Source organism: Rattus norvegicus, chromosome 1, assembly GCF_036323735.1.
Source record: "Rattus norvegicus strain BN/NHsdMcwi chromosome 1, GRCr8, whole genome shotgun sequence".
Lineage (NCBI taxonomy): Eukaryota > Metazoa > Chordata > Mammalia > Rodentia > Muridae > Rattus > Rattus norvegicus.
Genome location: NC_086019.1, coordinates 228,753,915 through 228,779,577, shown reverse-complemented (window position 1 = coordinate 228,779,577; position 25,663 = coordinate 228,753,915). Strand labels below are relative to the sequence as shown.

The 25,663-nt window shown below is 45.3% G+C and overlaps 1 protein-coding gene across 8 annotated transcripts in view; it reads right to left on the bottom strand.

The window, feature by feature from the left end:
- Cemip2 (cell migration inducing hyaluronidase 2) overlaps positions 1–22,752 on the bottom strand; it is a 77,488-nt gene extending 54,736 nt beyond the window's left edge. The window contains exons 1-5 of one of the 8 annotated variants that reach the window (XM_039080169.2): positions 21,679–21,818; positions 14,627–14,764; positions 6,824–7,166; positions 2,232–2,372; positions 1,283–1,844 (exon numbers count right to left, since the gene is read on the bottom strand). In XM_039080169.2, coding sequence (XP_038936097.1) covers positions 1,283–1,844; positions 2,232–2,372; positions 6,824–7,154 — 1,034 coding nt within the window. In that variant the 5' untranslated portion in view covers positions 7,155–7,166; positions 14,627–14,764; positions 21,679–21,818. The other 7 variants (XM_063264704.1, XM_006231166.5, XM_008760299.4 and 4 more) reach the window with 7 other exon arrangements.
- Between the last annotated feature and the right edge of the window lie 2,911 nt (positions 22,753–25,663).

Genomic DNA, 25,663 nt, shown 5'->3' with positions numbered 1-25,663 from the left:
GTAGAGCTGGGTTGGGACAGCCAGTTAAAAAGTTAATAGTACTGGCTGCTCTTCCAGAGGACTAGTTTTCGGTACCCTGCACCTAAGTGAGGTGGCTCAGAACATAGCTCTATGGGATCTGACACCCTCTTCTGTCTTCTGTGGGCACACTCATTCACGGTATCCTGTATCTCCCTTTGCTACCGATGCAGCACAGTCCTCAAGTTCCTGCAGGCCTCTTGTCTCTGGGACACCTGCCTTTTTTATTTCCCCATGTCAGTTCTTAGCTATTGCTCTCCCCTTTTGTACTTTGACATAATAATAAATCACAATCCAAGAGCCTAGCCAACCTTTTTCCTTCACTAACATTATCTTCAAGAATGTCTATAGATAATATGCCCCAAAGGAAAATCTAAGTGTGTCATTTCAGCATGCAGTAAAGCCCTGTTCTGTCACTGCAGGCATTTCCCAATGACCCTAAGAATATTCAGCAGAATTACAATGTTGGGTTTCTATTTTCTTCTTCTTCTTCTTTTGTTTTGTTTTGTTTGTCTGTTTGTTTTAAATGGTGAGCCAGTAACATTTGCTTGTTTGTTTGTTTGTTTTAATTAAATGGTGAGCCAGTAACTTCCCTCAGCCAGCAGACAGCATTAGGAAATCAAGGTTGATTGTAGAGAAACTAGAAGCAGAAGTGACTTCTGTAGGCTTAGCTCTCTAACTTTTGGCTGCCTCTCCTGGGCCAGCATTCAACAGACCTGAGCCAATAAAGCAAGTGGAATCAAGCTAGCATGTAAAGGACTCCAATCGAATTAGCATGCAAGAGATTCCAAAATGAAAAAGAAACCCTTGTAAGCCTGCCCCTTAGGGCTCTTGTGACAGGCTTTCCATGGAACATTGCCCTAACCTTTCAGCTCCTCAGCCGTCTCCATTAGCCCAGCCTTCAGTATGTCCTCCTTCATTACGCTCAGAAGATAATGGGGAGAGGAAGGCTCTGCAGAGGCAATAATCTTTACTCTGCCCATCCTTCTGCAGAACCACATCCCTGTGCTTTCCACTGGTCTTACAGACAACTCAGAGGGCTTCATCAACCGAAGCCAAGACCTTCTGTGTACATCTAGCAGCTAAATCCCAGGTTCGGACAAGAAGCAATCTGATGCACCAATGGAAAAGACCTTTAGTGGGGCGGCCATGCAGCCAGCTAAATTAGCATCAGCTGCCTGGGGTTCTTTGCTCACCTTTCTCTGCTTGCACAGGATGTCGGCTCTAACACAGAGATGGAAAGAGATGAACGAGGTCTACCTACCTGTAGCCCAGGCCTTGGATCAGCTTACTTCCCAACCGGTCCTGGATCATCTGGATGGTTCCCTGTAACAGGCTCTTGACGGCTGAATCTCCAACAGCAATAGCAACAATGCGGCCGGGATCCTGAGCTCTCAAAAATTCCTGAAGTCTCCTGCTCTCGTTGTGGTACTCATGGGTGTCAAACTTCTCGTGTTCTAAAACTCTAGCTGTGTCTTGGTCAATGACCCTCACATTAAGGCCCCGGGAGAAGTCCTTTTCGAAGGCGTAGGAGCCAAAGGGCAAGCCCGAGGAATGCAGAGTCCTCGCCAGCATCGTCCATGATGTCCTCCGAGCCCCATGTAACTCCAGTGTCCCGCCAGCCTCCACGCCAATAAACTTCTTGCCAAATGTTGGCATACTTTCATGTTCGTCTGACTTGCCGTACAAGGTAATTGTCGCTTTGGATCGATAGCGGCATTTTTCTGCTCCAATATGAAGCGCCCCACCATCCTGTATCAGGATGTATCGAGTCCTCAAAGTTATATTCCTGGATCCGTCTTTGTCATCCCCAAACACAAGCAGTCCTGCAAGAAACAACACCACCTAAGCCTTTGGAACTGGGTTCTAGCTACCAAACGTGGGTCCCTGGGGATGGACCGTAAGGGTGATAGGCCCCCTGGTTCCAATCCCAGCTGCTTCCTGGCTACCACCATGACGTGCCCAGCTGAGAAAGACACATCAGTGACCATGCTTCCCCTGCCACCTCGGACTGTTCCCTCCCGAACTCCGGTCAAAAGAAACTGCTCCCTTAAGCTATTCTGTAATCCCAGCAACGTGAAAATAATTAGGCATTCCTTTCTTTGTCTTATATCTTTCTTAAGCATACTACAGATATTCCATATGGGGAATAGCAATGTCCCCCACATTACAGAACATCCATGTGGCTCCCACAGACAGAGACTATTACCTACCTCCATCCTGAATGACTATAGAATTCACTGTAGCATCTGAGGTCAGGCGAAGCATATCCCCCTCCTTGATAACAATGTGTTTCGCAGAATCTTGTCCTGGATCCCAGTTCCTGAGACGAGGGTTTTGATCTGGACAATTCTCTACAAAACAGCACAACCTTGATATAGAATACAAACCAACAGCTTGAAAGAAAACCAGAAGGCCAGCCAAGCCTAAGAATCACTGTCACTGAACACAGATGCATGCAAGGTGTAGAGACAGGGACTTCTTGCCCAGAGTGGTACCCCTTCTTAAACACCAGCGGTATCAACTTTTTACTTCAATAAATTTTTAAAATAAATACATTTAATATATCTAATATTTATATTGTTATATTAAATAAAGATATTTTTAAACTTTTTAAATAAAAATAAATATTAGTAAAAAATTGTCATCAGCACCTGGTTCAGGTCAAACTTCACAAGACAAAAATGAAGTTCCCTTGACTACCCACTTTGGAAATTGTAGGATGATGTCATTATGCAGCAAGGCGGGTCCAGGATAAGACATAGCCTATCATTGGACAAGAAGGAATGGTAGGCGGGAAAAGTCTAGGAAGGAGGGAGGAGGAGGGGGAGCGGGAGGAGTCAAGATAGAGACAGCGGAAGATGATTCCAATCCAGGTGGTCTACGTCAATTTTATCTTGTCTAGGTGGGTGTTTCCTATCTTTGTTAACTGGAAGTGAATTTATTCTGTGGATGTATTATGGGTTTGGAATTTAACATATAAATCTAATTGTTAAACTACAAGTTTCTAGAGTTTTACTCCTACCAGGCTATAGGGGATGTGAGCAAAGTTCCTGGCTATGGAGCAAACCGCTCCCACGGTTCTGCATGGAGTGGGAATGCTTTATTTAATTTTTACCACAACAGGAAATAAACAACAGTAATTATCAGTTGGAACCACACTATAGAGATGGCTTTAAAAGGGAAATAATAAGCTGGCAATGTAACTCACAGGTATAGTACTAGCTTCTCGTGCCTGAGGTCCTGGATTTGACTCCCAACCCCCCACCCCTCAAGACTTTGACTAATGGAAACAGAAATTGTAGAAATCTCTAACCTGTACATTACATATTCACAAGCGCCCTCCTAAACACAAGGAATCAGGAAGTAGGCAGTGACGGCAGCTCTTTTGCCACAAGCACACTTTCCCAACACAGCTGCGGAATGCGAGTGGCCAAAGCCATGACTTCTCATTTTCAGAGGTGAGGAAATTAAGAGTAGAGAAGCCACCGCAAACACTGCTTAGTGAGTTGAGAGGCACGGAAGTGCCACATGAAGAAACGAGGTCCGTTGCTTGCAATCTTCCTTTAACAGAATTGAAACTCGCCTCTTAAATCGTAGATAACCAAATGACGGATGTCCGTGTGGGAAATATTAATAGGGGAAAGAAAAATCACTGCTTCCCTTTTGATCTGATAACTCAAATTTGTCAAAGGTCATCTGTACACTCTGTAAAAGATACTACGAATTATTTTATAGACGGGATGAGGGATGGGAGGAGGGTGGGGAAAACAGACAGGACGTATTCCTTCAGGTCTATAAATTAGCCTGGGGGGGGGGAGGAGCCATCATGTATGAAATAATTAAATGATAAATTATCTGGTCCTTAATTTAGGTCAAGTATCCTCAGACAGAGGAAGAGAAAGCTGGAGTTACTGAGACAGCTTCACAGACTCAGAACCCAAAGGACAGACAGTATTTAAATCAGAGGAGCTTGAAGAGGAGGTAAGAATACAAGAAATGTTGGGGCTGGAGACAGAACAATGGTTAAGGGCATTAAGAGCTCTTACAAAGGACCTAAATGTGGTTCCCACCTCACATCCAGCTCCCAAGTGCCTGTAAGCACAGCTCCAAGGAATCCATTAATCTCTTCCAGCTTCTGTGATCAACCCCTTCAGGGGGCATGCACTCACACATATACAAACACACACATAAACATTAAAAAAAAAAACAATAAAAGTACCTATTTTAAAAAGAATAGAAGAAATATATCCCCCACCCCCATACCATCCTGGTCCAATTGTTACTCAAGTCACCTGTATTTAAGTTAAGGAAAGAGTGGCATATGCTTAGGACAAGAAGAAGATACTGTGTTTAGGGCGAAGGCTCCTGTGTGAAAGTAGAGAGCTGGTAAGGAAGAAGAGCATGTAAGTTTGAACCTGCACACCCTTCCTGTTTCTAAGCACCTAAGTGGCTTATGTTGTCACTCTGAAGTGGGAGCAACTGGAGTTAAATTGACCTCACTAAGGCCTTGGTAACTGTTTGATGGCATTGTTCTTCACATACTAGATCCATCCTTAATATTTATCTCTTCAGATTCTCCAGTGACCACCACCATTATATTAAAGGCAGTATCCTTGGGGCTGACCGTTTATCTCACTGGCAGAATCCTGCTTAGCGTAAAGCCCAGGGTTCAGTCCCTAGTACTACCAGAAATAAAATGACTTTTCTTCAAGCTTCCAATTCTTTCATAAAACATACGGCTGGAATTCTCCATAGTGTCCGATAAGAAGCAAATGTGTGTCCCATGTCACAAGCTACTGAGAAGGAACTCCTGTCTGTGGAGACCGGAAGTCCATTGTAATTGTGATGTGTATTCTCTTAACTGTGAAATCAGTTCCTACAGAGCACCCTTCGTTAGAGCCATCACCCCCGTATCACGGTTCCTGCCAGTGAAATATACTTAAATGAGAAAATGTATGATGTGCAAAAACCATTAAAAGTCAACTCAGTCAGCCCCACCTTCCAGGGTAGCCCAATTGTTGAGTGAGCACATTGATAACAGGGAAAGCCACAGTGAGGCTGACCATAAAACATTTCAGCACACGAGATGTTTCCAGCCATCATTTGCACTTGCATGGCCAACATGGGAAATTGAAGAACACCAACTCAAGGAACTGTATCTGCAGCCCAGTGTCTCAGATGGACTAAGAAAATACCAAAGAAAGCCACAGGCTTCGGTTCTGATTTCCCAGTAGTCTGGCTTCCCTCTCCTGAAGATTATTTGGAAAATGTGAATCAGAACTTGGTTATTATGTTTGGAACTGGGAATCGAAATTCAGCTCTCCATGTAAGGGAAATCAAATAAATTCACGGTGTGGCCAACTGGCTCGGTCAACAAAGATGACTGTGGAGAGGTTCATCTCTCTTACTCCCTGTGCATTCTCCTAGAAATGTTGGTAACTACTTCCTGCAGGACCTTAAAATTTACAAAATCCTTAAAGCACCCTGAAAACCAAAATAAAATAATAACTTGTAAGCTTTATAAAAGGCCAAAGGGGCTTCAACTGCTAACTTTATTATATCCAGTTAAGGAGATCTGTCATAGACTTTGTTCAAAAAAGATACAAGACAATGGACCAGACAGTCCTCTATGTCACAGCCCCAGGCACTCTGAGTTTTAGAATGTTCCACAGGCACTTCTATGAAGCTACTGTTGGCTGAAACATATTGAAGCTGCAGGCAACAAGATTCTCCAACACACACACACACACACACACACACACACACACACACACAGAGAGAGAGAGAGAGAGAGAGAGAGAGAGAGAGAGACATACACACTCATTCTCTCCCTCCCTTAGTGTGTCTGTGTGTGTATTTGAGTGAGGAACCCATGCATGTGGAGATAAGAGAGCAACCCAGAGAGTGAGTCAGTCCTCTGTCAGGCTAGGCTGGCTCCATTATGACTCAGGAATCTCCTGGTCCCACCTTCCCAGCACTGAGATTACAAGCACATGCCACACACCCAGTTTTGGTTTTGTTTTTTTTTTTTTTTTAAGATCTTTTTTTTAAAATTTTCACCCAGATCTGTTTGTGAATGAATGCATGGCGGGTGTGCAAATGTCCAAGGGAAGCAGAAGAGGGTGTTGGAGCCCCTAGAATTCCAGGTGGCTGTGACGAACCCCACATAGGTTGTGGGCACTAAACTGGGATCCTCACCAACTGAATTATCTCCTCAGCACTGATCATTAAGTGTCTGGCCTGGCTCCTTGAAAAGCAAATATCACTTGAGGAATTAAAGATCCCTACCTGAACTTCAGCTATGAACAGAATGGGTGGACTGGAAAAAACGTATCAACTTAGACACCTGGAGGCCAGTTTCTTTTAAGGATACAGTCCGTAACTCAGCTTTTTTGCACTGCTTATCACACCATTTCAAAGCACTAAAAAAGATCTTTAGTCATGTCCGTTTTATCACTATGTGGATAACCGAGTACACTTTTTGTGGTCCAAAACTCACAGTTCCCACAAAGTAACGATCCTGCACACTCCCACGGGGATTTGTAAAGAACACTTAAAGAGATGCGCCAAGAACAGCTTGAGCCCTGAGACAAACCTTCCCACTTACGATTTCCCACAGATGCTCTCATTCGTAAGAACTCACACCTCATCCTACCTGTGCATTAGGCAGTCAAGGCCAGCCTCAGCAACAAAAGGCCCTTTTCTTTAAAGTGTGCTATGTCCTCCCCTTATCGCTTCTTTTGGACTATGCGCGATGTGCGCATGCGCACTCACGCCATTCACACACAGATGCGCCACATACCATCTGGAGCATATTTGGAGGATATTCCCAAAATGACTGCGAGCGTCACAAAAAACGAGAAGCTGGTTATGGCAAAGCAGATGAAGGTGTTCTTGTGTCTCTTCTGCTTTCGGTCCTCCCTCGGAGTTCGCTGCTCCTCGGGGGAGAAAGCAAAGGTTGCTGGGGCTTCTTGGCTCCTGGAGGTCAGTTTGGCTGAGGCGTGGTTCTTTGGAGGAGGAGCAGGCCGAAAGGGAACCACTTTCCCGGGAACATAACCAGGTGAGCGGTGGCCGTTTCCGTTTTGAGGTTGCAGGAAAGCAGGGGAGTGTCCCCTGGAACCAGCCGCATACATGATACCCTGTCACTGTGAAAGGAAAAGAAGGGTTTGAACCTGTACATTGTAATAGCATTAAAACTTTGTTTTGAGACAGGGTCCTGTAGACCAAACTGGGCTAGAACTTACTACATAACCCAGGCTAGCTTCAAATGCGGGACAACGTTCCTGCCTCAGCCTCCCAAATACTAGGAACAGAGGTATGATCCCAGCTTATTAAAAAAGTTTCAGTGCTGGAGATCAAACCTAGTACCTTGTGTATTGGAGACAATCACTCTACCACTAAGCTACATCCCCAGTCGTCAAACATGTCATATGCTAGGACGAGCATAAGTCGCCATCTTATTATTGTATCCAGTGACATTAAGTATATTGATAAAGTTGTGTGACCATCAGCATCATCCTTTTTCGGGAATTCTTCAATGCCCTGGCTGCAGCTGCACACCATTAGCACACTTCTCCATTTGCCCTTCAGCCTGATACTGACTGAAAATACCAAGCCAGGTAACTGGGGACCGCCACCTCCAGTTTAGGTTGTCTCCACTCCACCTCAGAGCACATAATCGCATCCTACAGCTGCCCAGGCCACGCTCCAGAACAATTCAGTTAGGGTGGTGAGGTGGTCAAAGCTGCTGGAAAATTAACATTCCCAAGGGACTCTAAGAGCAAGCGCCTGAAGCCGCCTGCTCCACCAATGGTCCTGAGTGTTCAGAGTGGATAAGGCGTCGAAAGCCTGTTAGAAATGGAGATTGCCAGACTCTCTTAGTCCCTGTGATTCTGGCCCAACTACTACAAAGAGAACTCCAGATTTACTTGTTTTGAAAACATACGTTGAAAGGAAGGGGCAAATGATGTAATAAAACACACTCTGGTGATACTGAATCAAGTGATCAATCACACTTTTAGCGTCACAATCCAGGTATCGCGTGAGAAGCCAACAGATGCCCTAGGAAGTTCCAACAGGCAGACATTCATGTGTGGATGCTCAGTTCCCCGACTGGGGCTATCTCGTGGTTAAGCAGTTTAGCCCATTACCTCACTTAGGTCCAGACTCTGAATGCACTCGGTATGAACCTTTAGCCTGGTGTGGTAATGCCCATAATACAGCACTGGAAAGTGGAGGCAGGAGGATCAGGACTCCAGTGCTAACCACAGCCACATCACAAGTTCAAAACCAACATGAACCACAGTGGGCCGTGACCTCCTGTCCATCTCCAACACCCACCAAACATGAAGGTAAAAAAGAATCTAAAGGGCTTTTTTTCTTTTCTAAAATATTCAAAGTTCCGATGATTCTTCTAGACTGAAATGCATTTAAACCAACAAATCTACAAGTAGGTACCGCTATCCCCATTTTGTTCATGAAGAAACTGAACCCTAGAAAGAGATCTACACTTAACAGCTCGGGAGCACGACTCTACAGAACGGGCTCTTAACAGTTTGCAAGGTCATAATCTGAACCCGGCTGGCCTCAGACAGTATGTTAATTTCTGGAACTTTCCATGAATAAGTTCACTGGACTCATGATATACGTGATTCGTTTCGATATTCACAGAGGTGGTCCTCCTCTCTATGTTCATCACAACATGAGGAAGAACAAGTTCTGAATGAAACTGTCAATTTAGTAGAAAGCAGAGAGGGAAAGAATAAAGAAGAGAAGGAGGGGAGGGAGGGAGGGAGGGAGGGAGGGAGGGAGGGAGGGAGGGAGGGAGGGAGGGAGGAGCCAGCTGCTAGCTAGCACTAAGGTAATGCCTTACTACTCTGACTGCTGATAACTAGGATGTACTCAACAGCTTCAAACAACATGGCATTCATTACATCACTTCCTTAACAACCAGAGCAGCCCGAGTGGCCTGACTTTATCTAACACCCTCAGAGTAAAATTCCTAGTCTACTACCAAATAAAGAACAAGAATCCAGTTGTACGACGAACCTCCAAACCATTCTGAACAATCGGCAAACCCATTAAACTTAAACTCTGGTTGGCAAATAAGTACTTCCAGGAACCAAACGACATGGGATCATGGAAATGAATAGGGATGGAAGGGGAAGTCTAAGCAGGAATTGATCAAGAGTTTACAGGAGGCAAAGGCCGCGGTCTGAGTTGATGTGTCTGTCAAAATGACTAGATCCAAGAGGCTTGATGTGTGAATAAAAGCCATTGTTTAGAAGAAGCTTAAGGTCATTATTTAAATGAAGCTTACACTTCAGACAAAAACACCAGCCTCCAAGGTGCTATTGAGGAAACTCCAGCTCTGTGTCCCTAGCAGCAGATCCAAACAAGTGTGACAAAGAAAAACTGCCCTTTAACAAAGAAAGGGGTAGAGGGGATGTTCCTGGGGCCAGGCTCTCTGGGGGGGACACAACTGTCAAGATCGGATGAGAAAGGGGGTGCCAGTGATGCCTCTGGAGCTGCAATCTGTCTGTTCCCTTGTCTCAGGGTGAGAAGGGCTGGTGTTATTCATCAGGCTGAAAGGCCTTTCTTCAGGAGATAATATGTCACACCAGATGTAGCCACACACAGAGAAGAAAATAAAAAAATAAAAAGCAGAGAGGCTCCAGGGAATCACCAACCCACTGGAAATAACAATAGCATGTCCTCGGTGTCACAAAATGGTAACTTGACACGAAAATTTAGAAGGAATCCACCATAAATGAGTCCTTCTGAGTCCACTAGACTGCTGACAAAAAAACACAAATGAGCCACCATTCTTGTCCTTGAAAGTAAAATGCACTTCTACCATATTTTAGAATAAACAATAAAAAAATAACTTATTTTTAATGCATGAAAATTGTTAAAATTATAAAACAGACACCTACCTCCTTCGTGTTTCATTTAACATGGATGGATTCCCTTCAGAGATGGTACTATGAATACATTACTTCAAAAAATATCGATTGCCACTTAGAGATCCAAATTATTCATGAAAAGAGATGTGTCACAAATTCAGAAAGCAGCAGCACTCAAACCATTAGAGAGAGGGTCATTAGAGAGCGGTGACAGAAACCACGAGGGTCAGACAAAAGAGTGGTGGCGGCGGCGGCCTCAAGAAATCTAGCTTCCAAACTCAGTTTAAGTCTTTTGTTTGAAAGAAAGGGTAGAATTCACCCAGGAAATACCCCCAAAATGATGTTCCGCCTCCCAAGCTCCCAACAATAACTGCTTAAGCCTGAAAATCCAGTAACAGAAGGGCACTGGTGTTTCCTCCGGTGTTCTGGCTTCAGTGTGGGCATCAGGCACAATCAGGTTTTACTGGGGGCTCATGTTTCACTTTAATGGTGTGAGCTGGCATCACCAGTCCCTTTTTAAAGGTCACTCTTGTAGTGAAAATCAGATTACAAAGAAGGGGCTCATCCATTTTATATATATTTTAAAGACCAATACGGCATGGCACTACCCCTGAAATAAACAAGCTATCTACAATGGGAATACCCAGGTCATTTGTGTAGAGATCAGAAAAGCATTCCACAGTTTTTAAAGCATAATTTTTGGTGTTTGATTATATTTCAGAAGTCCTTGAAACAATTAAACAATTATCTTTTTTATTTATTTTTATTTTATGTGCACTGGTATTTTGCCAGCATGTATGTCTATGTGAGGTGTCCATTGTGGAATTACAGATAGTTGTAAGCTGCCATGTGGGTGCTGAGGATTGAACCCCAGTCCTCTGGAAGAGTAGTCAGTGCTTTTAAAACACTAAGCCATCTCTCCAGCCCCCTGAAACAATTATGAGTATAAACCTGGTAACGTAAAAATATTAGCTCAAGACTTGGTTATAAACCAAACAAGCGAACAATTAGAAATACTTACATGAGCAATATAAGTAAATATTTAAGGAAGATAACTAAAGCAATTTCTAAGACCATAAAAGCCTGACTTACAAATGCTGATGTTAGGAAAAATAGGCGTTCAAGGAAGTATGCAATATGTTATTTTATTTTTCAGTTATTAGTCCCTCCTCACCCACCCACCCACCCACCCCTGAAAACAATCGTAAAACCTCACCATTATTTAAATAGATTTTCCTTGGGAAACAGGCATGCGCAAGCTCCTAGTAACAGCAAAGCTGGAGGAACACACACAGCTGAGAACGAGCCACAGATTAATTTGTGTGGTGTAAGTACAGACAGTTGTCACAGAAAGCAGTTATTTCTAATGCTGATAATGTTAAAGGGAGCTGTGAGTTTTAACCTTTAAGAAGGGGTGGGACTTGGAGAGGACTGTTTTGGGGTTTTAAACAAGAGTCTCTGAGTTCCCATTGTGTTTGCTCTTCCTATACTGTTTAAAGAAAGCCTTGCTTTGACCCTTATGTTTCGATTAATTTATACAGTTATCCATCTGTCTCACCTTGGGGTTTTGTTTGCACAGGGTCTTGTGGACAGTAGGTGCTCAACTAAGTGGTTGCTGTAGTTAGACTACAAATTCCTACAAAGGAATTCATCATAAATGTTAGGAGAGGTGTGTGTGTGTGTGTGCGCGCGCATGCATGCATGTGTGCGTGTGTGTTCCAAGTATAATAGGGCATATATTTACACTCTCTCTCTCTCTCTCTCTCTCTCTCTATATATATATATATATATATATATATATATACACACACACATATATATATACATATATATGTATATATATATGCACACACACACATAGTAGAAGGAACACGAAGTGGGTGAAAATCTGTCTAATTTTGTGTTAATTATAGTCCCAAAGAATCTGTTAAACCACAGATTTCTGGTTTTCTCTTCCCATCTCTTCTCTCTGTCGATAAGCTGCTCTCCACACCTTTTCTCCCTACCCAACCCCACAGGAATTTTCCATTTATGCCTTCAATAGTGTTTAAATTTATTTGTATTTTATGTTCATTGGTGCTTTGCCTGTATGTACATCTGTGTGGGGCCATCAGATTCCCTGGAACTGGAGTTGCAGACAGATGTGGGTGCTGGGAATTGAACTCCCATCCTCTGGAAGAGCAGTCAGTGCTCTTAGCCCATGCGCCATCTCTCCAGCCCCACCTTTAATATTTTTTGAGGCTCTGAGAAATGTAACTAGAAAGTCAGCTCTTGTTCGACTACTACAAAACACAGTTCTAGCCTGAATTCTGCTGACCGATAGGTTGAGTCGCATCTGCAAGAAGGGCTCCTACAGAGAGGGTAGCAAACTGGCTGGCTAACCTTCCCCTTCCGCAGTGTGCTATCATGGCTTCAACCACACAGTATAATGGAAAAACCTTCCCCTCTACACTGCTGGCAGACATGATGGGGCGGATGAAAGGGAGGGTCTCTGTATGTGGAGACGCCAGATGTACACCACAGGTGCTTATTACTCACAGAGTGATGGCGGACGCTCGCTCTCCTTCTGCAGCGTAAGTTTTCCAAATGAGTAGACCCACTACCCACTGCAGAGGCGCCCACTGTGCTCCATCAGACTCACGCAGCTCCCAATCCTGCAGAGCACTCAAGAGTCCAATCCTTTCGCCTTGTTTATACTCTTCCACACGAGGATCTATTTTTAATACAAACTCAGGCTCGTAGAAGCAGCCAAGATAGCAGCATAACCTGGTCAAAGACTCCTTAGCAAGGTTGTAAGTTTTGAAAGAACCAACGGAATAGTTAAGTCAACAATCTTTGCTTCTGAGAATGCCTGTCCAGCTGGTTAAAATTTGGCTAACTTTCTCTTTTGTTGTGATCTTAGAAAATCTTTACAGTGTGATCGTTATGGTATCTAAAATGTAAAACCATGCAATAAAAAGTAAAATATTCCAGAAAAAAGAGGCACGCAAACTATGAAAACACAGACTATAAAATATAATATATCTGAATCTCTGACCCAATCAATCCATTAGCTCCTAGCTGCTTTGAATTTTCGATTAAGGTTCTCCTTAGAGAGAGACCTGACAGAGTTGGTTTGGCTTAAAGAGATAAATGTTAGTTGTCTCATACAGGTGTCTGGTTTACATAGAGATTGTGTGCACTACTAAAGAATAAGCAGGGGCTTGAACTCGAAAACCTGCTCAATGAGAAACAACCTTAGCACCTGGGGATTTTCTAAGCACTTTAAGTTTTCAAAACTTTCAAGTACATATTTAAATTTGATCAGTGTCAAGAAAATTGTGTACTTAAACACATATAGATTTCTGTGGGACAAAGAGATGTTGGGAAGTTTTATGTGAGTGTGAGTGCCCGTGCATGTGTATGTGTGTTTTAGGGAAAAATAAAATACTACACACTGTATTCCCAAAGCACATAGTATAAAGTATGTTTTCCTAAAATAACCACTGTGGGGAATTCAGCATGAATCCTACGTCTGTACACGCACTGGTTGCGGGAGCAGACAGCAGGTTGGGAGAACATGGTGCCCTTTCACTCAGAGCTGAGATATGAATAAGCAATGTCCCCAGAAAACTGAAAGCCCTACAGCCCATATACACTGGGCTATAAGGCACACACTCCATCAGGACACCACGCCTCTTTCCTTTCAGTCTCACCCTCAGGGGATGCCACGTTCCCCGAAACCGTCTGGCTTTGAAATGTTGGCTGATTTCACTGCAACTGCTTTACTTACACAGAGCCCACTTCGCTCTCGTGAAGCACCATGTACCCGAGCCAACGTTCCCGGGTGCGAGAAAAGATAAGCCAAACCTCCCCCAACAAAGGAAAGGATAGGGATAAAGAAATGAATTATTAGCCAGGCAGTGATGTCATACGCCTTTAACTCCCAGCACTGAGAAGGCAGAAGCAGGTGGACCTCTGAGTTCTACAGAGTGAGTTTCAGGACAGCCAAGGCTACACAGAGAAAACTTGTCTCTCAAAAACCAAAATCGGAATATTTACAAATGTCTGAGACCAAAAGCCAGTCAAGTGAATACTTTCTATTATTCTTAGGTAAGTGGCTTTAAGCATTTGAATTTATTCTTATATCCAGTCCTTCACATTGTATGTCTGGCAATAAATATTCTGAAGAGCGCTGCCCTTTCAACTCTGCTAAAGAAGTCCAGGAAAAGCAGTGGTTGGCGACTCCTAAGTCCTCAACTGCTGAACGAAACCAAAGGTATCCATTACACTGGGAAAAGCTCTGCCTATCTATAGCCTGAGGAGCTGAGGCACCAAGGACAATAGCTAACACTGGTCTGGCCCAAGCAGAAATAAAAGCAAAAGGAGGCAGAGTACACAGGCCTGGGGAGGCGAGGGGGTGGGGCTGGGGGGTGGGGCGACACAGGGATTGTGTGGGAACTGTCAATTTTGAATAGCTTTCCTCTAGAATGAGCAATAGGTCCAAGAGATCAGACCAATTCAGTCACTTGTGCCCAATGCCACATAATCAAACTGTAAGTAAAACAAAGAAAAAGATCTCAAAAAAAAAAAATTTCCCCTGAATACCGGAACGTCAGTCTACCTGAGCCCTTGCTGTTTGCAGTGGCACAGAGAAAATAGAGCCTCGGGAGGGTGCTAACCAGTCAGCTTTTAGGGATAGTTCCATTTTGTGTTCCTACCTTATGGAGCCCACTGTCCTGCCACGGCCTTTCTGCAGAGTAAGAGCTGCCCCCAGTCACAAACCCCAAATAAAAGCCAAGCAGGTCCACAACTGTACTCAGTGCGGTTCCTCCTTCAGATCTCAAAGGCTCCTTAATCTGAAGAATCAGACAAAGAGAGGAAAGAGTCATTTGCATCTCGGCCCATGGCTGTTTCTTTTTACCCCAGAACTCTTCCTCAGATCCCTTCCCACTCCCCTCATTCAGTCTCTTAGGAAGCTCCTCCCCAGTCCCTTCCAAGACTTCTTAAGCCACCCCCACCCACCCAACCCTCCTTCCCCATTGGCTAGAAAGACACAAGAGAGGTTTCCAACCTGCTGACAATGACAGATGGCTGTGCAGAGGCCCACAATGGAGGCTCCTGCACCTCATAGCCTTGCAGCTGACCTTCCAAAGCAAGCCCCAAAGCCGGGCTCTGACCTGAAGGAGGCTGATTTCATTAACACAGGAGAGGGCAAGGCTGCCAGCGGCCTGCACTGGTTGGCTGCGTTCTCTACACAATGCCAGGGACAACCCTTTAAAACGTTGCTCAAGAAGAAAGAACCAGGAAGTTATGTTGCTAGAAGTCAAAGGTAGGGGAAAGGCTGAAACAGGAGGAATGTCTGACTAACAAGCCCACATTCACCACAAAGTCATAATCTAGTGATACACTAACAAGGAAATGCTGGGACTCACAGGACAAAGACAAGTTGAAATGATCTAGGGTATCCGATCACAGGACCAGGACCCACGTATACTACTGCCCTTCCCCTAAACAGGAAGCTTCTAATCTGAGAATGCAAGAACAAAGTCCAGTTTGTGTTTGTTCTTTGAGACAGGGTCTTTCTATGTAGTTTGGCCATCTTGGAACTTAACTATGGAGACTAGATGGTCTCAAAATCAGAAATCCACCTGCCTCTTTCCTGCGATTAAAGGTGTGTACCACCATCTCTTAACACAAAGGTCCTGCCTCACCATAGAAACACGGTAGTCAATAGAGACATGATAGTTACGATACATACATGCGCACAGGCACACACATCGCATACATATACAGGGCACACCCGTGTGTGGACGGCCCTCCAGTCAAGAAGCTCTAAGTTCTGTGATAAAGGCAGTGGGAGTAATGCATCAACAAAGACCTGCAGCACATGGTACAACAAAGAAAACTGGCTTGGTGGCTCTGAATGCATGTGATCTTATTCAGTCTCTGCGAATACAACATACTTCTCATTTCCTAAACACTCCCTCAAGCTGGCTCACCCAAATGTAGAGCACTGGACCACTCCCGTGCCAATTCCCCTACCTTGTGAGTGCTTGCCAACACCTGAATGACAGTGCCCTGCCCAGCAACAACCAAGGTGGCTGGGGAAACCCAAGAAGTCTTTGGATCTTGAGGGCATGATGTCACCTGCAGGTGAGCTCTAAGTCAAGCTACAAGTCATTCTCTCCAGAGCATGTAAAACCTCAGCCAAGCAAAATGGCCATATTACACCTTGTCAGCAATTGCCCTGACCGAGGGGTACTGGACTTGAAAGACAGGTCCTCCCACGAGCAAGCATTGCCAGCACTAGGACGGTGACTGCACTTCACACGACCAAACCAGGGAGAACTAAAAACCTGAGACACATGACCAGCAAGTGTCCCAGACTCAGTAACTCTGGCAACAAAACTGAAAGAGACCAGAAGGATTCCAGATCACAATAAGACCACGTGCTCACTGGGCAGCTAGGTGGAGTTAGCAACTGGCTGACCCGGATGGAAATGGCTGTGGGTCAGGCATGCTCTAAACAAACACGGATGCTGTGAAATCAGCGGCTGCTGTTAGTAAGTAAAAGGATGCTAAGAACCTTGCCGAGAAGACTTCACACCCTTCATTTCACCTTGTGAGCTAGACCACCTTCAAATACACCCTACTAACAGCACTTACTTATCTTTGATTACCACTGGGGAGTGGTTATCCATGCATTCCCATGGAGCGATTAAGGCCACATCTTTTACTTCAAGGGTACAAGAGTTTAAGGTTCATATGAAGACTTCATAGTCAACAAAATTGATTCTATAGTATTATTGTATTGGCTTTTTGAAAAAAAAAAACCCACAATGAATTTTTCTCATTTCTTCTGAAATGGGATGCAGGGGGTTTTTTGTTTTGTTTTGTTGTTGTGGTAGTGGTGATGATAGTTTTTTTCTGGGGGTGGGGGGTTGTTTGTTTATTTTGTTTTTTTTGCTACTTATCAAACTTGCCAAACTACTTGTTCCTCAGGAAAGAGTAGCAATAGAGAACCCATAGCTGAAACCATCTGATGCAGAAGTTTGCAGTCTCCAAAACGAAGGCCAAGAATTAGATAAAAGCTTCCAAATTGATAACTGGTTCACTCAAGACACTCAGTCTCCAGACCTGATTTGTGATGAGGCAATAAGGACTCTTTTCTTGGCAGCTCAATCTAGACTGTCTTAAGCTACAAGTCTTTTCAGCAACAATGTCCCAGTAGCATTTCTACACAAAGCTGCATTTAACATGGTAAGGCTAAGACTACAATCTCCCCTCAGCAAGTGCCTATCAAAGAACGCCCAGACCCAGAAGGAAAGTGGCAGACGAGGAGTTCGAGGTCATCCTGGGCTGTTCAAGGCCAGCCTAAGCTCCATGGGACAGCATGTCAACCAAGAGAACAACAACAAACAACAAAAATTATTATTAAATGCGGCATAACTTTTCCTGGTAGGCCTCATATAAAAACCTCACTTTTTTCCACCTTGTAAAAAGAATGTCTTGTTACCAATCTGTCAACAGAGGGAATCTACTAATAACTTCAAAACAGATTTGTCTTATAATACAACGGGCTAACTTGTAAAGAGACAGTCAGTACCTTCTCTAGGTCTGTTTTACGTTTTTTTAGAGGTGTTTTACTAAAGACTCTGGGCCTCGTTTATCTAACTGATGTCATGTGCCTTGCCTAGTCTAGAAGTTCAATAAAATACTTGCTGGATATGGTTCTCCACGACCAGCATTAAAGTTCTCCAAAGGAGCAAAGAGGAAACAAAAGAACACACTAACTATCCCTAACATGTTTTTATCCCTATGATTCACAAAGGAAAAAAAAAAGTCTGCATGTTTCCAGGAACTTCTCAGGGGGGAAAATGCCCTTCCACAATACTGCAACTCTGCATCCTGTTTACAGAAAATGCAAGCAAAGCTAACACTTTTCCTCAGAGTTCCTTATTTGACAGAAATTTCCCACAAAGATCACCCTACTATGCGCTGCATATCATGGCCAACAAATGTGGGAGGGGAAAAGCCATGGGTCTGCCTTTTAAACTTAAGTACAATGGGTTTCTAAGCTCAAGGGAAAACCAAACACTTAAGTAACTGCCAATGAAAGCAAAGTGGAATAAACGAATAAATAGGGAAGGAGTGGGAAATTACCGTCTGGAAAGAAGGACAAAGGGGTACTTGTCCCTGCTCAGCCGTTAATTTACTACATGACCTTACCTAATTAGTGAACCTCTCAGGGTCTCCACTTCCTTACTTTATCAGTATTTTTAGGATCCCCTATAGGCCAGTACTCGGCAATGTACAGCAGTGTCCACCACCCTGACTCGCATTCTTGTCACCCACAAAAGCCACATTTAACTTGATAACTTTAAATATCTGAGCCTAGTCTATTCCCATCAGCCGTGATTTATAAAACATCAGCTGACCTTACGTGTGTTTCCAGTCGGGGAACTAAAGCAGTTTCAGGTTTCACCCCCAACAGCTGCTGTTCTGAGAGCACTTAAGTCTCCTTGAAAATTATGCCTCTTTACAAATGGAGACAGGAAGAGTGACTTTTCATAGTCTCAGACATGCAGATGCCCCACCCCCACCCCATTCCTATGTTGATCTGGTTGGGACAGCAGAGTTAATAGAGAAGCTGGCTTGAAAGACAAACTCAGACAAGGCCATCCTGAGTGATGCCCTGCCCCAGACAGCTCATCCCTCCCTCCGGCAATGCTCACAAACCAAAGCCAGGGAAAAGATTCCCTTTGAGGGGGAGGGGCAGATGCCTGGACAAGGGAGGTATAGCACAGAACAGCAGGCAGCCTGCGGTCCCACACACCTGCTTCCATTCTGACAGGAGCCAAAAAACAGAAGTCTATGGCGGAAGCCAGCTTGATTAAGCTGTAATTTATATCTAGTTACAGCTCGTTTCAAACTACAGTATAAAATACCTTTGGGTTGGCAGTGTTAATTCAATAATTTGCATATCAATTGGAAACTTAGTTGACTCCGGTATATTCATTAAGCATTTTAAACCTTATCTCACGGATGAAAAAAAAATTTAGCAAGTAGCCCAGCAGCAAACTGTTTTCGACGGCCAAAGTTGCCTTCTTTCAAATCCATGCCTGACGTGCCGCCTTCGGCGTTGCTGGGTAGAATGGTCAGCCAGTAACTGGGAGAACCATGGTGGCTTAGCAGTTGGAGCCAGCCCTGGCTATTCAGTGAGACCCTACCTCAAAAAAATAAAGAAGAATAAAGGTGATACCTCTTAGGCCAGTTTTCAGTCTCTACTATTTTGCCTGGTTTAACAAATAATGTCCGAAACTATTCTGCTGCCCATCCTCCAGTAAGAGCTTCCTCTGCCCTCCTAAAGAAACGCAGGCACCATGGATCTCCCATTCACAGGCTGATATGATCTCAGTATTCTTAGTTGCTTGGGTCCCCAGCAACACTCATTTCCTCAGCTGCAGCCTTACTCATCTTTGTCAATGGAAAGCACACAGGGATCTCCTGCCCTCTGGCTTCCCCATCTGCTGCCACTCCTCCACTTCCCTCTCCTGCTAACAGAAAGTGCCACAGAGTATGCTGAGAGTCCTTCCAGAATGCCTGGCCCGTGATGAGTGGATTTATTAAGTACGCAGTTAATGGATCCATGGCAGATGGATGGATGGGTGTGTCACTAATAAATAATCCAGAGTACTTTATAGTGTATAGACATTTACAAATGTAGGACTCAAACGATCCATTCAATAGGGATTATGGTTTTCTCCTCCTGAAATGTGGCTCATTTATCTCCATTTCAGAAGCTTGCTCAGAGGCACACACAGCTACTAAGTGGTACTCTCTGGATTACATAATGGCCCACTAGTCTGCTCTGTCCATTTTCTTGGTATCTTACTGCGTCCCCTACAGCATAACAGAGGTGATGCCACATTCAACTTTCCTGTGATTCTAACACTTCAGGAAATCCACTGGCTATAGGCTAAACGAAGAGAGAGACCTTCCTCAAACAACTGACCACGGACCTGCTATCCCAATTACACAGAATTTCCTAGGAGCTGGGGGTTGGGGGGAGAAGAATTTAGATGCTGATGTCTTGTGCACACAATAACACACAGAGAGGTGCACACTCACCACGCCTCAGTTTACTCTCACCTACAGGCTGACAGAGGACAGGTGACGGCTCGGAGTGCACTTCTAACCTTAACTTTCTAGAAGGACAAAAGTTAGATAAACAGTATGGGAGAGGGTTGGGGATTTAGCTCAGTGGTAAAGTGCTTGCCTAGCAAGTGCAAGGCCCTGGGTTCGGTACCCAGCTCCAAAAAAAGAAAAAGGGAAAAAAAAAAAAAAACAGTATGGGAGAGAGTGAACTTGAGGTCAGAAGACAAATTTCCAGCTCCAACCCACCACTCTACACATAAATAGGGAGAGTGATTTCAAAACAGAAGACACCGTCACACTAAATGAACAGTCCTGGTGCACATTCTGCATTGCCCAGAAATGCAAACTCAAAAGAACCCTTTGAAAGACAATGAGGGACACACCAGAGTAGGATCCCCAGACCGGTGCTAACTGGTCAAGTTTTCTTAATCTTGAGGGGTATATACAATTTGTACGTTATTTGGGTTTGGTGGCCATTTACAACAGATATGCCTGCTTGCAGTGGGAATTCGGGCCTCCCTCAGCTTTGATGAAACTCTTCTCCCACCTCCTCTCCCTCTAAATTTTCTTTTTTACTGGTAAGAGCCCTCAAGATTTCTGCACGCCTTCGACTCAACTGCAACTGGGCGGCATCACACTAGTCGCCAGCACAGTGGAGTCAGTCCCAGACACTGTGTGGTTCAGGAGCTGAATGGACCTTCCTAAAAGGCTAGGCACTCTACCTTTAACCCCAACTGCTGATGAAAGGAGACATGTCAAAGTCTGTTTTCTTAACCTTCAGCGGAGGATTTAAGGCAAGTGTTTCTGCTCCACAGGAGGGTCTGGTGACAAACATCAACCCCCAGCAGAGATCTTGGTTACATTGCTGGAGGTCGGTAAGTAATATTAACTGCAGCACCTCAGGGCACTCACAGTGCGAACCCCATTCTTTGCCAGGACCTCCCAACTCTGCCGGGAACTGTTAGGAGTGGGATCCTGTGCTAAAACTGGTCCCCAGCTTTAAGGATGCCCAGATTTTGAAGCCGCGCCTTACCCTCAAGGAACAGGGTCACACTAACTCAGGGCAACAGTAGGAGACAAAGATTCCCCACCACCACCAAACTTTACACAAGCGCGCTCTTGTAGACGCCAAGGCTCCACAATGCACATTCCATCAACCTTTCACAGAGGTCCGCGTCCCCCACGCAGCCTTTCCAGAAAGTTTAGGGCTGTTCACACCGACTTTAAAAGATCCATTGTTACCCTCCCCGTGGTGAAAAGGTGGGTGAAAGACGGATCAAACCCATATTCCTAAGGACCCCTTTGCGTGGAAGAAGGTTAAGTCTCGGGGCGCATTGGGAGAACCCCGGCGGGAAGGCGCCGGCGAAGGCGGACGCTGGGATACACAGGATGTTGTGCTTCTCGGAAAAACAAAAACAAAAACAAAAACAAAAAACAAAAAAAAACAAAAACAAAAACAAAAAACAAAAAAAAACAAAAAAACAAAAAAACGCCAGCACCAGGACCGCCAGGCCTCCAAGACGCCAAGGTGCGCAGGTCGGGTCTGAGCCCTCCCGGCCCCTGGGACCGCCAAGGAGGCGGGGCTGGGCACCCAGGACCAGAGGAGCCTTACCTTCCCCTCCCCCTCCTAGCGTCGGTCTACTCAGGTGTCTAAGCGATGGCCAGAGGAGCGGGAGCGGGAGCGGAGCTCCTGGAGTCCCCGCGTGCAGATCTCCTCTCCATGACCAGGAACCCGCGACCCGCTGCCGGTCTGAATTCAGCGGCAGCCTACGCCGTAGGAGAAGCAGTTCGGGCCGGGGAGTAACGCTCCTCCCTCCGCCTTCCCGGCCACCTCCTCCAGCCAGCCCGGCTTGGCGCTCTTGGATCCTTCCCTCCCGGAGGAAGAGGAGGGGAATCGCCGTCCGGGCGGCGCGAGCTTGTGCGGCCCCGAGACAATAGCGGCAGGGCGCGTTCCCGAGCCGCGCAGGTCCCGGTCCGGCGGGCGCCGCGGCTCGATAGGGTCCCCTAAGCAGCCTCCGGCCACACAAGCGCCGGCTCGGCTGGGCCGAGAGTGCTGCGGATTGGGCAGGCGGCCGGGAGCTGGGAGGCGTGTCAATGGCGGGCTGGGCGGAGCTTTCTGTCAGAGGGAAGAGCCCTGTGGAGGCTCCGCCCACCACAAGTTGCAGACGAAGACTCAGCGCCTCCAACTGCCCTCGGCAGGAAGAACGCCCGCCAACACAGTCGGCGGCCAGAGTTCCCCAGAGGCGCCTTGACCTTCGGCTGTAGATGACTACCTGGGAGTTCGCGAAAACCCGTGGGACTGAACCTAAGTCTGTGTTCCTCATCACCCCAGCTGAGTCTGATACTGAGTTTTTTGTCACCTCTTCACACACACACACACACACACACACACACACACACACACACACACACACAGAGGGTTGAGATCTATTCTCCTCTGTTGACATCCTTCATCGCTCCAGAATGTAGCTGACTCGGCATAGCAGTATTCCCCCAATAATACCCCGCAAGCCCCCCACCTCACTCAAAAACTTTCTGAGCCTCGGGTCCTGGCAGCTCGACTGCCCCCACCTGACCAGCAAGGGAGAGCTGGAGTCGTAGCCCTCTCCGCAGAGGCAGTGTGTTCTTGCAGACCGTCCCTGTTGGAAGCTTGGAGCAGCCCCAGCGTCTCACACTAAGGCCGGAATAATATACCTAGGTCTGGTCACGCCTTCTGCCCACGCTACTCCAGAGTGGCTGAATCTTGCAGGGGGCGGAGATGCAACACTGAAAGCCAATCCTCAGCCCACCCTACTCCATCAGAATATACTGACCGGGTGGCTTGAGTAGCCCTGCCACCACCCGGTCCCCAGGAGGAAGTTGCTCTGGCAGAGGAAAAGCCTTTCCTGCAGCAAAGGGCGCGACCTGACTTGGTCTGTCAGACCCACCAGGTCAGGAGCTAACTAACGGACAGCTGCCAGATTGCCCAATCCGGACAGTCATCATCCTCTAATTCGGAGCTGGAAGTGTCCCCGCTGGGGAACTGTTTCAGTGAATACTGTACAGACAGGATTGTACATTTTCCAGGCTCACTGCTGCTGTTGTTTGTTTGCCTGTTTTCTCCAGCCTTCCAGTAAAAATTCAACCGTGTGACCATGACCCACCAGCAGACGGGAAGGGGGATACCCTATTTCCAAGGTTTGGTCCAGGACTTCGTAGAACTGAATCAATGTTTCCAGACTGGAACCAATAAGAATCCCCTGAGATCCTGAAAAACTTGGGATTGCCTCAACAAAGCTTTATGGACTGAGTCAGAGGAGTCTGCAAATGTAAATTTTGGAACCACTTCTAGATCCAGCCCACGGTGCACTAAAGCCTTGGAAAGATGCACCCAAGGAGCAGCTCTACATAGCCATACTTCTGAGAAGTCACAGAATCCTTAGCCATCTGCCATCTCTAGCCCCAGTCCCTTTTTAGAAGAGAAAAAGGGACGACTTAAAATAATAGAGCAGATGGTTTTCTATGACAAATTGTAGACCAAGGACTTTTTTGGTAGCCTCAACAGGAAATGTTTAGAACATAAGAAGGGAGTGTGGGGGACTGGAGATGTGGCTCTGACCCCTCTTCTAGAGAATCCAGGTTCGATTCCCAGCAACCTACATAACTATCTCTAATTCCAGTTCCAGGGGATCCAATGCCCTTTTCTGACCTCAATGGTAGGTGCAAATACATGCAGGCAAAATATTCATACACATACAATACTAAAAAAATATTTTTTAAAAAAAGAGAGGCAGGCCACCCTTACATATGTGCACCCCCATATATCGAGATTCTAATCCTGGAAACTACTGGGTAAGGAGATGTGGTTAAGGTAAGGGTCTTGACTGAGAGATTTTTATGAGTTGCCCGGGTAAGCCCTAACTACAATCACGCAAGAGGAAGAGAGAGAGAAATGTAAAACACAAAGGTGTGGAAGGTATATGACCAAGGAAGCAATGGCTGGAGTGACAAAACCAACCAGAAGTCAAGGAGACAAGCAGCCACCTGAAGTTGGAAGGGTCCAGGGAGAAACCTCCCTAGAAGCTGACTACACTAGTGTAACCGAGTTCAAATGTCAGACCTCTAGAAAGACGGGAATCCATTTGTTGTTTTGATCTATCGATGGTGTTGATGCGATTTGAGGCAATCTGCATCCCAACTTGTGCCAAATTTATACAAAATCGCTCTTTTGGATCTTTATGAAGCACCAGACACAGAATTCAGACATATTATATTAATCCTCCTGAAAGTGATTATACCACTACACCAGGAATGATTAAATAGCTCTGCAAGAACATATTAGAAATAAGGCGGTCAACTACTCCGTAGCTATAAATAGTCATCACAAATGCATGTAAACTATTTTAAAAGAGGTTTTGATTGTAAAGAGCTCTTCCGCCATCTGTGTTCCTTGTCAAACAAAGGGAAATGGTTGCTGAGAGTTGGGAAGATTAGGGAGACAAACCTCCCTTCTGCTCCGTTTTCAGGCGAAACTAAAACTACACTTAAAAACTGAACTCTGTTAACAAGGAGTTTTGAGGCATTTTTTTTCATAGACTACCTTTGAGAATTTTTACAAACTTTGCTTTAGATGTTCACGTCAAACATGAAAGCAAATCAAAAGAAACTGATAAGAAAGCTGCAAAGGAGACAGAGTGATAGCACGTGCCCATGCGCGCGCGTGCGCGCGCGCACACACACACACACACACACACACACACACACACACACACACATACACACACACACATACACACACAGCATCATCAATTGTGGTTCCCAGGGTCGCAGGCTCTGAGGCAGAGTAGCAGAATGTTTGTTAGGCCCGTCCATCAAGTGGTACCGGTAAATGGAGGGGGTCCAGAATGAGGTGGGAAAGGAAAAGCTATGCACCAATGCACTCCCAATGCCAGCCACCAACTCCACTGGAGGTATTCTGACTAGCATGGCTGAGCAAAATGGGTCTAAAGAGCTAGGTATTTGGACACTCTTCTGAAGCAGCCATTGGACCTGGTCCATCCTGGGAATACCATACACTTACATGGTATTTGATGTCCTCACTGCTATGTTCAAAGCATCAGGGAGATAGGGATGCTCAGAACATGCCTTGTCATGACTATATCTTCACTGTCTTCAGGCAGGATAGCCCGAAGTCTGAGAGTTAAAACTCTTTAGTCAGATTGTCTGGATTAGAACCAAGATTCACAGCTCACTACTATAACTCTGGACAAGATACCCTACCTCTCTGAGTTGCATATTTGCATTTTTAAAGCAATAGTACCTAGCTAGCAGAATCATTATGAGAATTAAATACAGTGATGCTGTAAGCAGCTTAACTATGGTACTCTTAAGTACCCATCCATTTGTGCTACTGGTGTCTAAGATTTGCTCTTCTTTAACTCCCCAAGATTAAGCTAAACTGAAATATTCAATCAGGTAACTTTCATGGTGATTTTTTTTTGGAGGGGGGGTCAGGCATGGAAACTGGCTACTCTTAGAACCCAGGCCATACCTGAAGGTCACAGATTAATTAAAAACAAAACAAAACAAAACAAAAACACTATCCATACAAAGTTAGA